This window comes from Mugil cephalus, chromosome 14, assembly GCF_022458985.1.
Source record: "Mugil cephalus isolate CIBA_MC_2020 chromosome 14, CIBA_Mcephalus_1.1, whole genome shotgun sequence".
Lineage (NCBI taxonomy): Eukaryota > Metazoa > Chordata > Actinopteri > Mugiliformes > Mugilidae > Mugil > Mugil cephalus.
Window position 1 is genome coordinate 17,611,977 of NC_061783.1, and position 10,564 is coordinate 17,622,540.

At 40.1% G+C, this 10,564-nt stretch overlaps 1 protein-coding gene across 1 annotated transcript; it reads right to left on the reverse strand.

Moving 5' to 3' along the window:
- Window positions 1-523: 523 nt before the first annotated feature.
- zgc:114119 (Mediator of RNA polymerase II transcription subunit 30-like) lies at window positions 524-5,637 on the reverse strand. The gene is made up of 5 exons (XM_047604445.1): window positions 5,447-5,637; window positions 3,903-4,149; window positions 2,634-2,792; window positions 2,368-2,457; window positions 524-1,468 (listed from the first exon to the last, which is right to left on the reverse strand). The coding sequence occupies exons 2-5, from the start codon at window positions 4,137-4,139 to the stop codon at window positions 1,373-1,375; spliced, it is 582 nt and encodes a 193-aa protein (XP_047460401.1). The 5' UTR covers window positions 4,140-4,149; window positions 5,447-5,637; the 3' UTR covers window positions 524-1,372.
- Between the last annotated feature and the right edge of the window lie 4,927 nt (window positions 5,638-10,564).

Here is a 10,564-nt window from a genome sequence, read left to right on the forward strand (position 1 = left end):
AATCCAGCATTCAGCCAAATGGTCACATTTGGAATTTCAATAATCATTACAATATCAGCCGTCTAATTTGTCTGCCAGTTGACTTATTCCAATTTTACTCTCAACAAAAGCATACCACTATAGTTTGGAGACACATTCTCATTCAATTCAATGAGAACGTGCGTCCCAACTTTTTACTGGTACTGTAATTCTAATTATCCAACCGTATGTCAACGACTGATGACAAGCAGAATGAAATCCTGCGTTTTTTTTGAAGGAGGAACGAAATCAGCGAGTACTACAACTGTGCTGCGATTCTGATGCTTTGTTGTTGTAGCGTAAGGAAAGAGTCCGAATGTGCCTCATCGTGCGTAGGTGGATGCGCTTTGATGGTCTTATATATCGTCTCAGTTGTAAAACAAACCGTCCATTCCCACATCAGCCCGCAGGCTATGGAGTCACAGAACGGAGCGCATATTTCAACGTCAGAGTGGGCCAGTCTTCTGTTTGGGAACAGGACATATATAAAATAGATGTTAGGAAATTTTGTTAACAAAAAGTTTATTTCGTACAAAAACAGAATCGGCCCAGCAGGCCCAGCTTTTTTGTCCCACCGTTTACAAAAATAAATTCACAGGCAAGCAAGTCTGTACACCCTCGGGGTAAACAGGTGCGGTGTCTAGCACTCAGGAAGCTAATCTCATTAAGCATGTGCACACACACACACACTTATGTACAAAGCACCTGAGATACATAGCTGCCAAGGGGCTACTTTGAATTCTGAACCCATAGTGTTTTACAACCGACATAGCATATTATGGGTAATTGTTCCTATTGTAAACACAGTCATCAGATCAACTTCTGTGCTTTCTGGAAGAATTAAGAGGAGTGAATTCAAGCCCGTCTGGTGTCAAGTCAGTGCCTGGAGGCAGAACACCGTGAATACGGTGTTTTTAAAACGCTTCTGTTGTTATTCTTACCTGAGGCAAAACAGGTTTCAACTCATTATTTAAACAGTATGAAACAGGAGTTGATAACTTATTTGAATAAGCATAATTTCACAAACAGCTGCCGAGCACTTGGCAAACGTACGTCTGTCGTCAGCTGCCTTGAATAAACAGAGCTTCTCGGAACTGGAGTGCGTTAAGCAGACACAAGCTAATCCTCGTTTCGGCTTCAAGTCTTTTCTCATCGATAGTTTGTCTCTCGAAAACTTCTGGATTGAGAGTTTCAGTGATGCAGTGACAGCACGAGAGAAAAAAAGAAAAAAAAAAAAAGACGGATGTGGATGGTCCCATATCCAAAATCCAACAGAAATTCCCTTATTTCACCCGCCGTTATTCAGTCTGTACACGTGCGGAGGAATGCACGGAGAGGACCTCACAGGGAGCCGTCATTTCCTCAGCGTCAGCATGGCATTGACGTCCCACAGCAGGTTCCTCATTTGATCCATCAGAACCTTCATCTCCTGGTTCTTCTGACGTACCTTCTGCAGGTGAACCCCAAGATATGTGGCAATTAGTCAAACTCGTTTTTTTACACCCACAGACTGGGACATCAATAACGATGTCAGCAGCAAAAACACGCGAGCTAACGACCCTCGGGGCGACCGTTTCTATTTTGTCCAATCCCCCGGTGACAATTTTGTAACCTAACCGAAAGTACTTAGTGGCTTCCTGCTGCTCCCAACCCACCGCCCCCAGAAAACAACCCAATTTTGAAGATGCAAATGATGCACGGTTCCTGCATTCTCTCTATCACGTCCAGAGAAAAGCTCAACTTGTGTCGGCACTGCCACCTAGAGGAATCTGCAGGGGATTTGTACTCAGCTTCACTCAGTACAATGCAGTGAAGTATCACTGCTCCCATTTAGTAAAATATAGACTAAAATGCGCACTTTATGTTTTAAAGGTTATTTTGTCGAAGAAAAATAATAAAAGACAGTGAAATAGCCAACTATAATAATAACAATATGAGTAATATTAAAGCAAAAATGCCAAATTTCTGTTTATTGCTGCTCATGAGTAAATATTTTTGAACCGTTCAGCCTAATAAAGTAATCGGCACGTTAATATATGAGCTAGAGCTCTAAACTTGCATAAAGGTGTGGTTTTTACACTATTTATCTCTTCACATTGCTTATTACAATTAGCCAGTAAAGTTAAATCATACTTAATACCATTTTCGCTTATTAATGACAGCCTATAATGAAGAACATCTTTCCTAATTAGGTCAACACATCACCGTTTTTTTTTTTTTTTGATAGATCATATCAAATAAAAAAGAAATCCTTTGTAGCAGCCCGACCTGAATTACAAAGAGTATGATAATAATTTTCTGTCACTGCTGATTTTTACTTTAGAGAAAAAGAAAAGAACACAAACCCACCTCCAGAACCTCTTTCCTTTCTTGATTGACAGCGGGACTACAAGGCTCCACTCTGGCAGAAACCAGCTCCTCTCCAACATATGGCACAAGCTAAATATACACAGCAAATGCAAAGAGCATAAAAAAGGGTGCAAATTATGCAGGGAGACAAGTCTGCAAATGCACTGTTATTCTGGATGGAACGACAGAAGGAGAATCAATTTTCAGGATTACTGGTTATAAAACGGCAAACAAGGTTTTTACAGAAATCGGAGCGTGATCCTTACCTCTGTTGGTCCCTCTTGGAGGTCAGAGGTCATCTCCACGCAGCGTTCATACAGGAGCCGGAGCTTTCGGAAGAGCAGGGCGAGCTGCCGGAGGTGTTCCTGGAGCTTACTAAAGCGGTCCTGATACATGGCCTGGCTCTGAGTTACGCCGTTAGGAAGCTGGTCAAAGGCACAAAGCGTCACCTCATGAGCATATGTTCATATTCGATTCCAGTGCATTTATACACAGAATTTCATCATTTTTCTGTACGTTTGATCCCAGTTTTAGTTTAATTCACTCTGCTTTTAACATATGTTCAATACAAGCGTACCCAGCCTGGGTAAAAAGGAGTGCCAACACAACTCATATTTCGAGTTTCCAGAGGTTAAAGCATAGGCAAAGAAAACATATATATATATATATATATATATATATATATATATATAGCTCAGCATGATGAGCAAGAACAAGCTGGAGAAAGTCAGTGATTCACTGGAAAACACAGACACACACAATTAGAGACGCGGATCAGGTGGAGACGGGAGGGTGAGCAAGACGGATGCTGACAAGCACGCCAAGCAGATACGCCAGAAAGGATGACAGGGCAAATTTAAAGTGACAGGGAACACAGGAACCCTTTAAGCCAGAAAAAAAAAAAACACACAAAAAAACCCCCCATCACCCATTCCGATAAGATATACACACACTTGACAAGAGACAGCGAAGGACGGACTGCAGTGCTCTTAGAGAAGTTTCAGGGTTTCTGCAGGTTTGAAAGTAAGACTTAAGACTTTGTTAAGACCATTAACAAAGTCTCAAGTCTTCAATTTAACACCTACACTGTACGAAAAATGAGGAAAATCAGAGACCCACAATTACTTTCAAAATAACAAAATGAACTATCACTCAACAATCAACTCAGGACATCCCCGAGGGTGGGCTCCACTAATGAGTAACAAAAACATAATAGGCCAGGGATCATACTGCAAATTAAGTGGCAAATGGATGTAAAGATTTAAGACTTGACTAAATGTAATTTAAGAACTACAGTGCAAAAAATTGCTTGTATGTAAGATTTGATAAGGCCTTCAATTGGGATTATCAAATTTTAGACTCCACAGAAACCCTGAGTTATCTCAAAAAAAAGAAGATATGTCATAGTGGTGATAAAAAATTCTCTGCTGCCCTTCCCTTTAAATATATCAATAGACAGAACTAGTGTAGATTATTGATTTGATTACTAAAAAGGCTGGTGTAGAGACAAAATGACTAACAATATGTCCCATTACCTGCGTGGCTCGTGTAATCTGGAAGATCTCCATGGTGCGTGTGACTATATCCTGTACCGTCTCCTGTCCGATCCTGCAGAGGAACACTGGAGAGATCTCTCTCAGGGCTCCCTGGGGGGGCATGGGCTGTTGACCTGGAGCTCCTGCACCACCGGGGGGCAGGTGAGGTGGCTGTTGCTGCTGCTGCTGCTGTGGCATCCCTGCCATCCCCGGCTTCTGGGGTAAAGAAGCTGCCATATCTACAAATCTGTGGCAAACATAAAGATGGTGGTTTGGTTCTCTGGAATGTGGACAAGAAGACCAAGGAGCTGGTCGCTGACTTCAGGAGGAAGAGGACATCAGTGGAGACCATCACCATCTAGGGCCTGGAGGTGGACTGCTACAAGTGCCTGGGAGTCTGCATGAACAACAGGCTGGACTTACGGGACAACAGCGATGCTGTTTACAGGAAGGGCCTGAGCAGACTCAGCTCAGGTCTTTTAATGTGTGTATTGAGGTACTAGAGTCATTCTACCAGTCTGCTGTTTTGAGTATCCTCTACTTTGCTGCCACTGGACAAACTGCTCTCCACTGCAGACAAACATTAGAGGGACAGAGGAGCTCATTTTCCAGCGGAGTGATTCAGTTCTGCTTCCATAGTGAACGCTACAGGACTTCTCTTATACCTTACTCCATCCAGCTGCATAACAGCTTATGTTTTTTGTAAACGTTTCACTCTTAACTGCACATCTCATGTCTCATGTTCTCCAATCCCTTGTCCATCATATAGCCTATTTCTGTTATTATGTTATTTATTAGTTTAGTTTTTTTTTTTGTACCGTATTTTATGTTTCAGGTTGACTTTTAACATCTGGCCAGGGACAGCAGATGAAAACTAGCCTCTTGGCTAATTCTGGCTCATTTATGATTTATTATACCTACAATTCATCGTTTATTAATGTGCACTCTCCCTGACAAATAAATCAATAAAATAAATAAAACAACTAAGCTACTATGACCAAACAATTTCCCCTGTGGATCATTAAAGTCTGTCTAAGTCTATTAACTGTCCTTTATTGTTATAGTACCAATCTAACCACCAACACACTGAGGATGAAATCACTTGCTCCATCACCCTGACAGATGTACGTGGCTGAAAGCAACACTTTACCCTTCCACTCTGGACTTTCTCCCTTTGCGCCATCAGCTACAGTTTTCAGAGAGGTTGCCATATTATGCATCTCACCGCTCTAGTTTAAATGAATTTAGCAAACCTTATTTCTGGTGTGTCACACTTCGTGGAGTATAAAGCTAACGTTAGCTTATTCGAATAGCTAAAGGGAACTACATCGCACTGTATAGCAGTGCCTTGTCAGTCTGGTGTAGTTTTGTGGGTATAGTGCATACACCATACCCACAAAACTTTACGAGACTGTCAAAGAAACGCCGTAATTCAGTGACGAAGCTAACCATGCTGGCCCAAACAACTCAGTAACGTTACTAGAGCAAGCTAGTTAGCATGTAGCCCGCTAACTTGCTAGCAACACGTTCAAAAAGCCGCTTACCTGAATTCACAGCGTCCTTTGGCTGTATGCTGTCCGGATACGCCGGTCTAATCGAGTTGTTCCTAAAAAGAATAAGCTTGTTTATTTATTATTTGAAATAAAACATGGTAAAGAGAGCTTTCCCCCTTTCAGAAAGCGCAGCGCGTTGTTATTTGTCATGGCGTCATTTCCGGTAAGAAAACGGCATATTTCCCGCCACTAGATGGAGACAGTCGACGCCACAAAGGTTCTACATCACAGTATAAAAGTACAAAGGTAGTGTAAGACAGGTGCGACTCTAGGTCAGAGCTTCATGGTGATAAAAAAATAAAAAGAAATTGAATTTAAATGAGAAGATGAAGTAGGAATAATAAATGCATAACAAATATATGTGGGTCAATAAAGATAGGAAACCTTGCCTAAGGGACAACATCATTCTGTCCTTTGTCTCTCCTTTTTCCCTTTTCACATACTTTATACTATTGTGCTGTTTTGTTTTTGTCACCTTATCATGGACAAATCTTTTAAATGAAAAATACCACCAAAAGAAATTCTTTTCAACTCTTATTTTTAGAGGTGCAGGGACAGATCTTAGGGGTCCCTAAAAATGGGCTAGACAAGCGAGGTAGTTAAAAGTGTAAACTGTGTAAAATATTACTATTTTTACAGGTAAACAGTTTCTTAATATTGTGGCTTTGTGTGCGTTTTCGTACATTGTGTTTTGTTTGTCCATGTAAATTAATGCTGGGTAAAAGAAACACAAAATGGTAATCCTCATGTTAAAGTACAGCTGCTTCAAGCACAGTTATTCAGTAGCTAACCTTAATTAAACACTTATTTTTGTAACTCTGTCATGCGTCTCCAGTTTATGTTACGGCCCTTGAGCCGGTTCGCAACAAATGAAACTGAAACTGTTTTGCAAATATTACATTTTACTATATGTCACTATGAAAGGTTACACTGAATATGTAGTAGATTACAGTGAACAAATAGGATAAAAAACATAAAAAATCCTCTATGCAATAATACACGTTTGGATGTTAAAAGCAAGTCACATCACCAGTACTTTTGTTTTCCTTGCGACCCAGCCAAGCCAATAACATTCAGGAATGGCAAATCACGCGTCACTCATTGCAAAACTGCTTTTTTTGTTTCAGGGCAGACGATTTCATCTGTGGTTTATGCGAGAGCAAAGGTTGCAAAGTTGGGGAAAGAGGTTTTAAGGAAGTACCTTTTGTTTATTTTCTGGTAGTGTGGTTAAAGTTGAAAAGTTCCTACCTTGGCCACAGTAAAAATGTCGAAGAGTACAATTATTGACAAACATACCTGAATTTTAAAATATCTTGCAGGGTGATTTGCTTGAAGCATGCGATGATTGGTCGAAACCACCTGTGTGTCAGGTGAATGCTGCGTCAGTGGAAAGACTCAAGGAAATGTGACCTTGTTTACAAATGAGTTAACAAGATACATGGCTCTGATTTGTTTACATTTGATTGCTGACCTACGGGAGTAGTCTTTTTTTTCCACTTGACATCGTAACTTCATCTGTTTTTAAGGGTTTTTTTTGTTTTGTTTTGTTTTAAATCTGATCAGATTATTTCTGTGCTTACACAAAACCAGCAATATGTTTTGATATCACCCTGGGTTCATTTGCGTCTCTCCACTTGATGTCACGGTCAAAGAGAGGTCTACCAAGTAACGAACAGCACTGCGGGGGGTGGGGGGGGTTAATTAGGTTAGCAGGCAAACATGGCAAACCATGTAACCACTGTAAGAAAACAAACAATCAGTAAACGGTAGCTTGTTAGCATTGTATTGTGAGCATGTAAATTAGCTAATGACAGCATTTGGCTCAAGCCAAACTGTGTTTAGACAGACTTTAATGATCCACAAGGGAAATTGCTTGGTCATAGTAGCTTAATACAAGCTTTTTGCTTAGTTACAAAAAGATGAGCTGTTATACAGCTGGAAAGATTCCTCTCAACTTTTAGTGTTTGGTGTACTGGACGGGGTGGATTGTCCATAATGTCGAGCAGTTTGTCCAGTCTCCTCCTGTCCCTTACTGAGACTCCAACTCCCTACTAAGCACATGTCCAGCCTTTCGGATCAATTTGTTGATCCTTCTGATGTCTTTTTTCCTAGTACTTCTCCCTCAACAAACCACAGCAAAGTACAGGACACTCGCTACAACAGACTGGCAGTTTCTCTGAAATTACCGCAATCATGAGGAACATGGCTTGTAAGTAGCCTCCTCCTTCATTTTATAATTCCGCTAAGTATCCCCTTTGCCGTTGTTCCTTGTCATAACACTTAAACGTTTTGCAATTTTAAGGTTACATGAACGTGATTCTACCAAGTGACGCATTTTACAAGGCTCCGCTTCAGTTTCATAGCTGTTTCTCCTCTTTAAGGCTCAACTCAGTAAATTTCCAGACAATAAACCATCCCTTGACATAAGGTAACTCCCATCTGATAAAACATCTCAATGATTAGCAAGGCAATGCTTAGAATTTCAGCTTTTTTTTTCTTTTCTTTTCTTTTTTTTTTTTTAAAGAACCCTTACAAAAGCACTCTTGTATTCACCACTTAGCACTGACTACCCAGATGCATTGCGTTATCTGAAAGAGACATTTAAATAACAACATCCATAAGGAAACAGGCTGAACGGTGATAACAGCTGATAACTCGCTACAAAGGACTGGTTGTGATTGCCTTGCTCCCAGAACAATGCGTTACAGGAACTAGTCTGTTTCCGCCTCAGTTTCTGTGGGTTGTGCGGTGATGATGAGAACATGTGATTTAAAGATTTTAGATTTCAATTCACTCTCGGGACCTTCAATAGTTTTGAAGTCACACCTGAATTTACAGTACGACGTATGTCACACAGAGGCCTGGGTAGAACTGTGCAGTTTACCTCATAAAGTGTTTCTGTCATAGCTCTGTCTGTTATCTCGAGCCTAATAAAAATTCAAACGAGAGGACACTGTATACTTTCCTTTAAAAATGGTCTTATCAAAGTTTTATGGGAAGACAAATAGGCCTTAACAGAGGTAAAAAATAGTATTGCCTTCAAAAGTAAAACAGTGCCACAGTTAAAATGAGCAGCACAACAATGGAAACTACATAGTGAAATAATGTTACCCCATTCACATGCGAACTCCCAGTGCTGTCACGTCACTATTTTCAAAAGTGATAAGGTTGCCACATTTACCTCATGTGTTTGCAGAAACTCGGTATCAAAAACAAAACATCACAAGTACAAATTCCTCTGTGTTATTCGACAGCTCCTTGAGCGGCAAGTCAACATGAAGGGTAAAAACTGACGTGAGTTATTCACCAAATCTTCATCAAAATAAAGTTCACTGGAGAAGAAAAATGTGTGGCAAAAGTAAGTGAAGTGGAATTCTTGTGTTAACCCTGGAAGTGTTGTTTGGGTTTCGGTGGCTACATTCCATTTTTGCGAATTAACTTATCATACGACATCAATTTTTCTTTACCCGACTTTCCTGAGGTTTCATATCTGACCTTGGTCGTAAGTGAAAAGTTAAACATGAGGAGGAAAACTGTTTCCAAGAAAATGCACCAGACAAACGACCTCACATGACCGTGGAGTAACATGTTTAGTCTAAATTCGATTAAAATCATCACACCAGATCTTAAATTGACCAAAAGACGCGTTTAGTTTGAGGTAAAAGCTGAAGATAAACCTAATGCCTGATGACAATTTAAAAGCTAAAAATACTTTTTGGAGTAAGAATGCTGACCTGATACTAGGACACTTCAAACCTGTATTCTGTATCATGTCTGATTATAAATGCTTATATATCTAATGTAAATTGGACTGTACATTTTTGTAATTCTTCAGTACCTCATTCTTATTCTTATTCTTATTTTATTTTAGACTATTTTATTTTATTTTTATTCTTACGTCTATGTCTGGTTCTGGGACTCTTTGACAAAATAACTTCCCTGCAGGGATCAGTAAAGTGATCTTCAATCTTGTGAAATCAGATATTAGCTCAAAGTTGGAATGTTAAAGATTTTTTCTTTCAACGTTTGTAAAGTCACCATTTCTGACTAAATTACATAACACCATGGCCTCTGAGTTTATAAGTAGTGCAGTGTCATGAACCGGATGGCCTAGGTTGGAGTTACGTTCCCCAGGAAAATGCTGTATGAAGTTACTACAGATGTAATCTCCATGAACAGATACCTGGATACCAATGGCAGAATGTCAAAGCTGATGGTTTTCTAGATTGCTATAAAACATTTAACTGACTGAACACAAGTATGGAGGTGACAGGCTGCAGTCTCCAGTCTCTCAGCAAAGTAGGTCAGACCCTACGCAGTATCACAATGGTGTAGCCTGGGATGTACTTCCCGAAACTACGTTTCATGGCGACACAGTGATTGGTCCGCTTGGTGATAGCACGTTTGCAATTTACTATTTGTAGCTGCTTCTCCATCTCCATCAATTTTTGAATTGATTGTTTTGAATCAATGAAGATGGACCATATATTTATTGGAAAGGTTTCCTGAGGAGGGTACGGAACATTCGCATAACTTGTCTTCGGCAGAATTTTGGCAAAAGTTTCAGTCAACACTGCTGAAACGCAGGAAGTAGAAACAAAAATACTTTACAGCCAAACTGATGAGCTGACAAGTATAAATGGCTCTCACCGGCGTAGCCTACATGCATCGGTTACTGTGAGCAGATTCATGTCATGTGTGATCAGCATTAAACCAAATTGTACGAAATATTTGAAAAATGGCTTTTTTTTTGCTTTTTTTTTTTTTGCATGGTTTCTTCATTAAATCAATCATTAAGTTGACAATCAAAGTCGCCTTTCCTATTATTTTTCATTTGTACAGCCAGAGACAAAAGATAATTTGTGACCTTCCCTGCAAAACTTTTTATAAAAAATTCCGGAAGACCACTAAAGGAAAGTGAACACCCAGCTCTGTTAACACAAGTTTGACCCAACTCAATCTGGGATAAAAAGTGGTAATACAATACCCCCTGTAATCTGGCACCACTGTACAATGTGGGGCAGGTCCTGGTCTCCAACTCCCTCAAGCATAATTTCAGCAGCCGGCTTTAATCTCCCGAGACGTGAACCGGGAAGCTGTTGGCAGTGT

Excerpts from the sequence above, each read along its gene's own strand:
- zgc:114119 (XM_047604445.1), bottom strand. The coding sequence starts at position 4,139 with ATGGCAGCTTCTTTACCCCAGAAGCCGGGGATGGCAGGGATGCCACAG. Across the intron at positions 2,793-3,902 it reads AGATTACACGAGCCACGCAG|CTTCCTAACGGCGTAACTCA; the intron begins GTAATGGGACAT and ends GCCTTTGACCAG. Across the intron at positions 1,469-2,367 it reads AAAGGAAAGAGGTTCTGGAG|AAGGTACGTCAGAAGAACCA; the intron begins GTGGGTTTGTGT and ends GTTCACCTGCAG.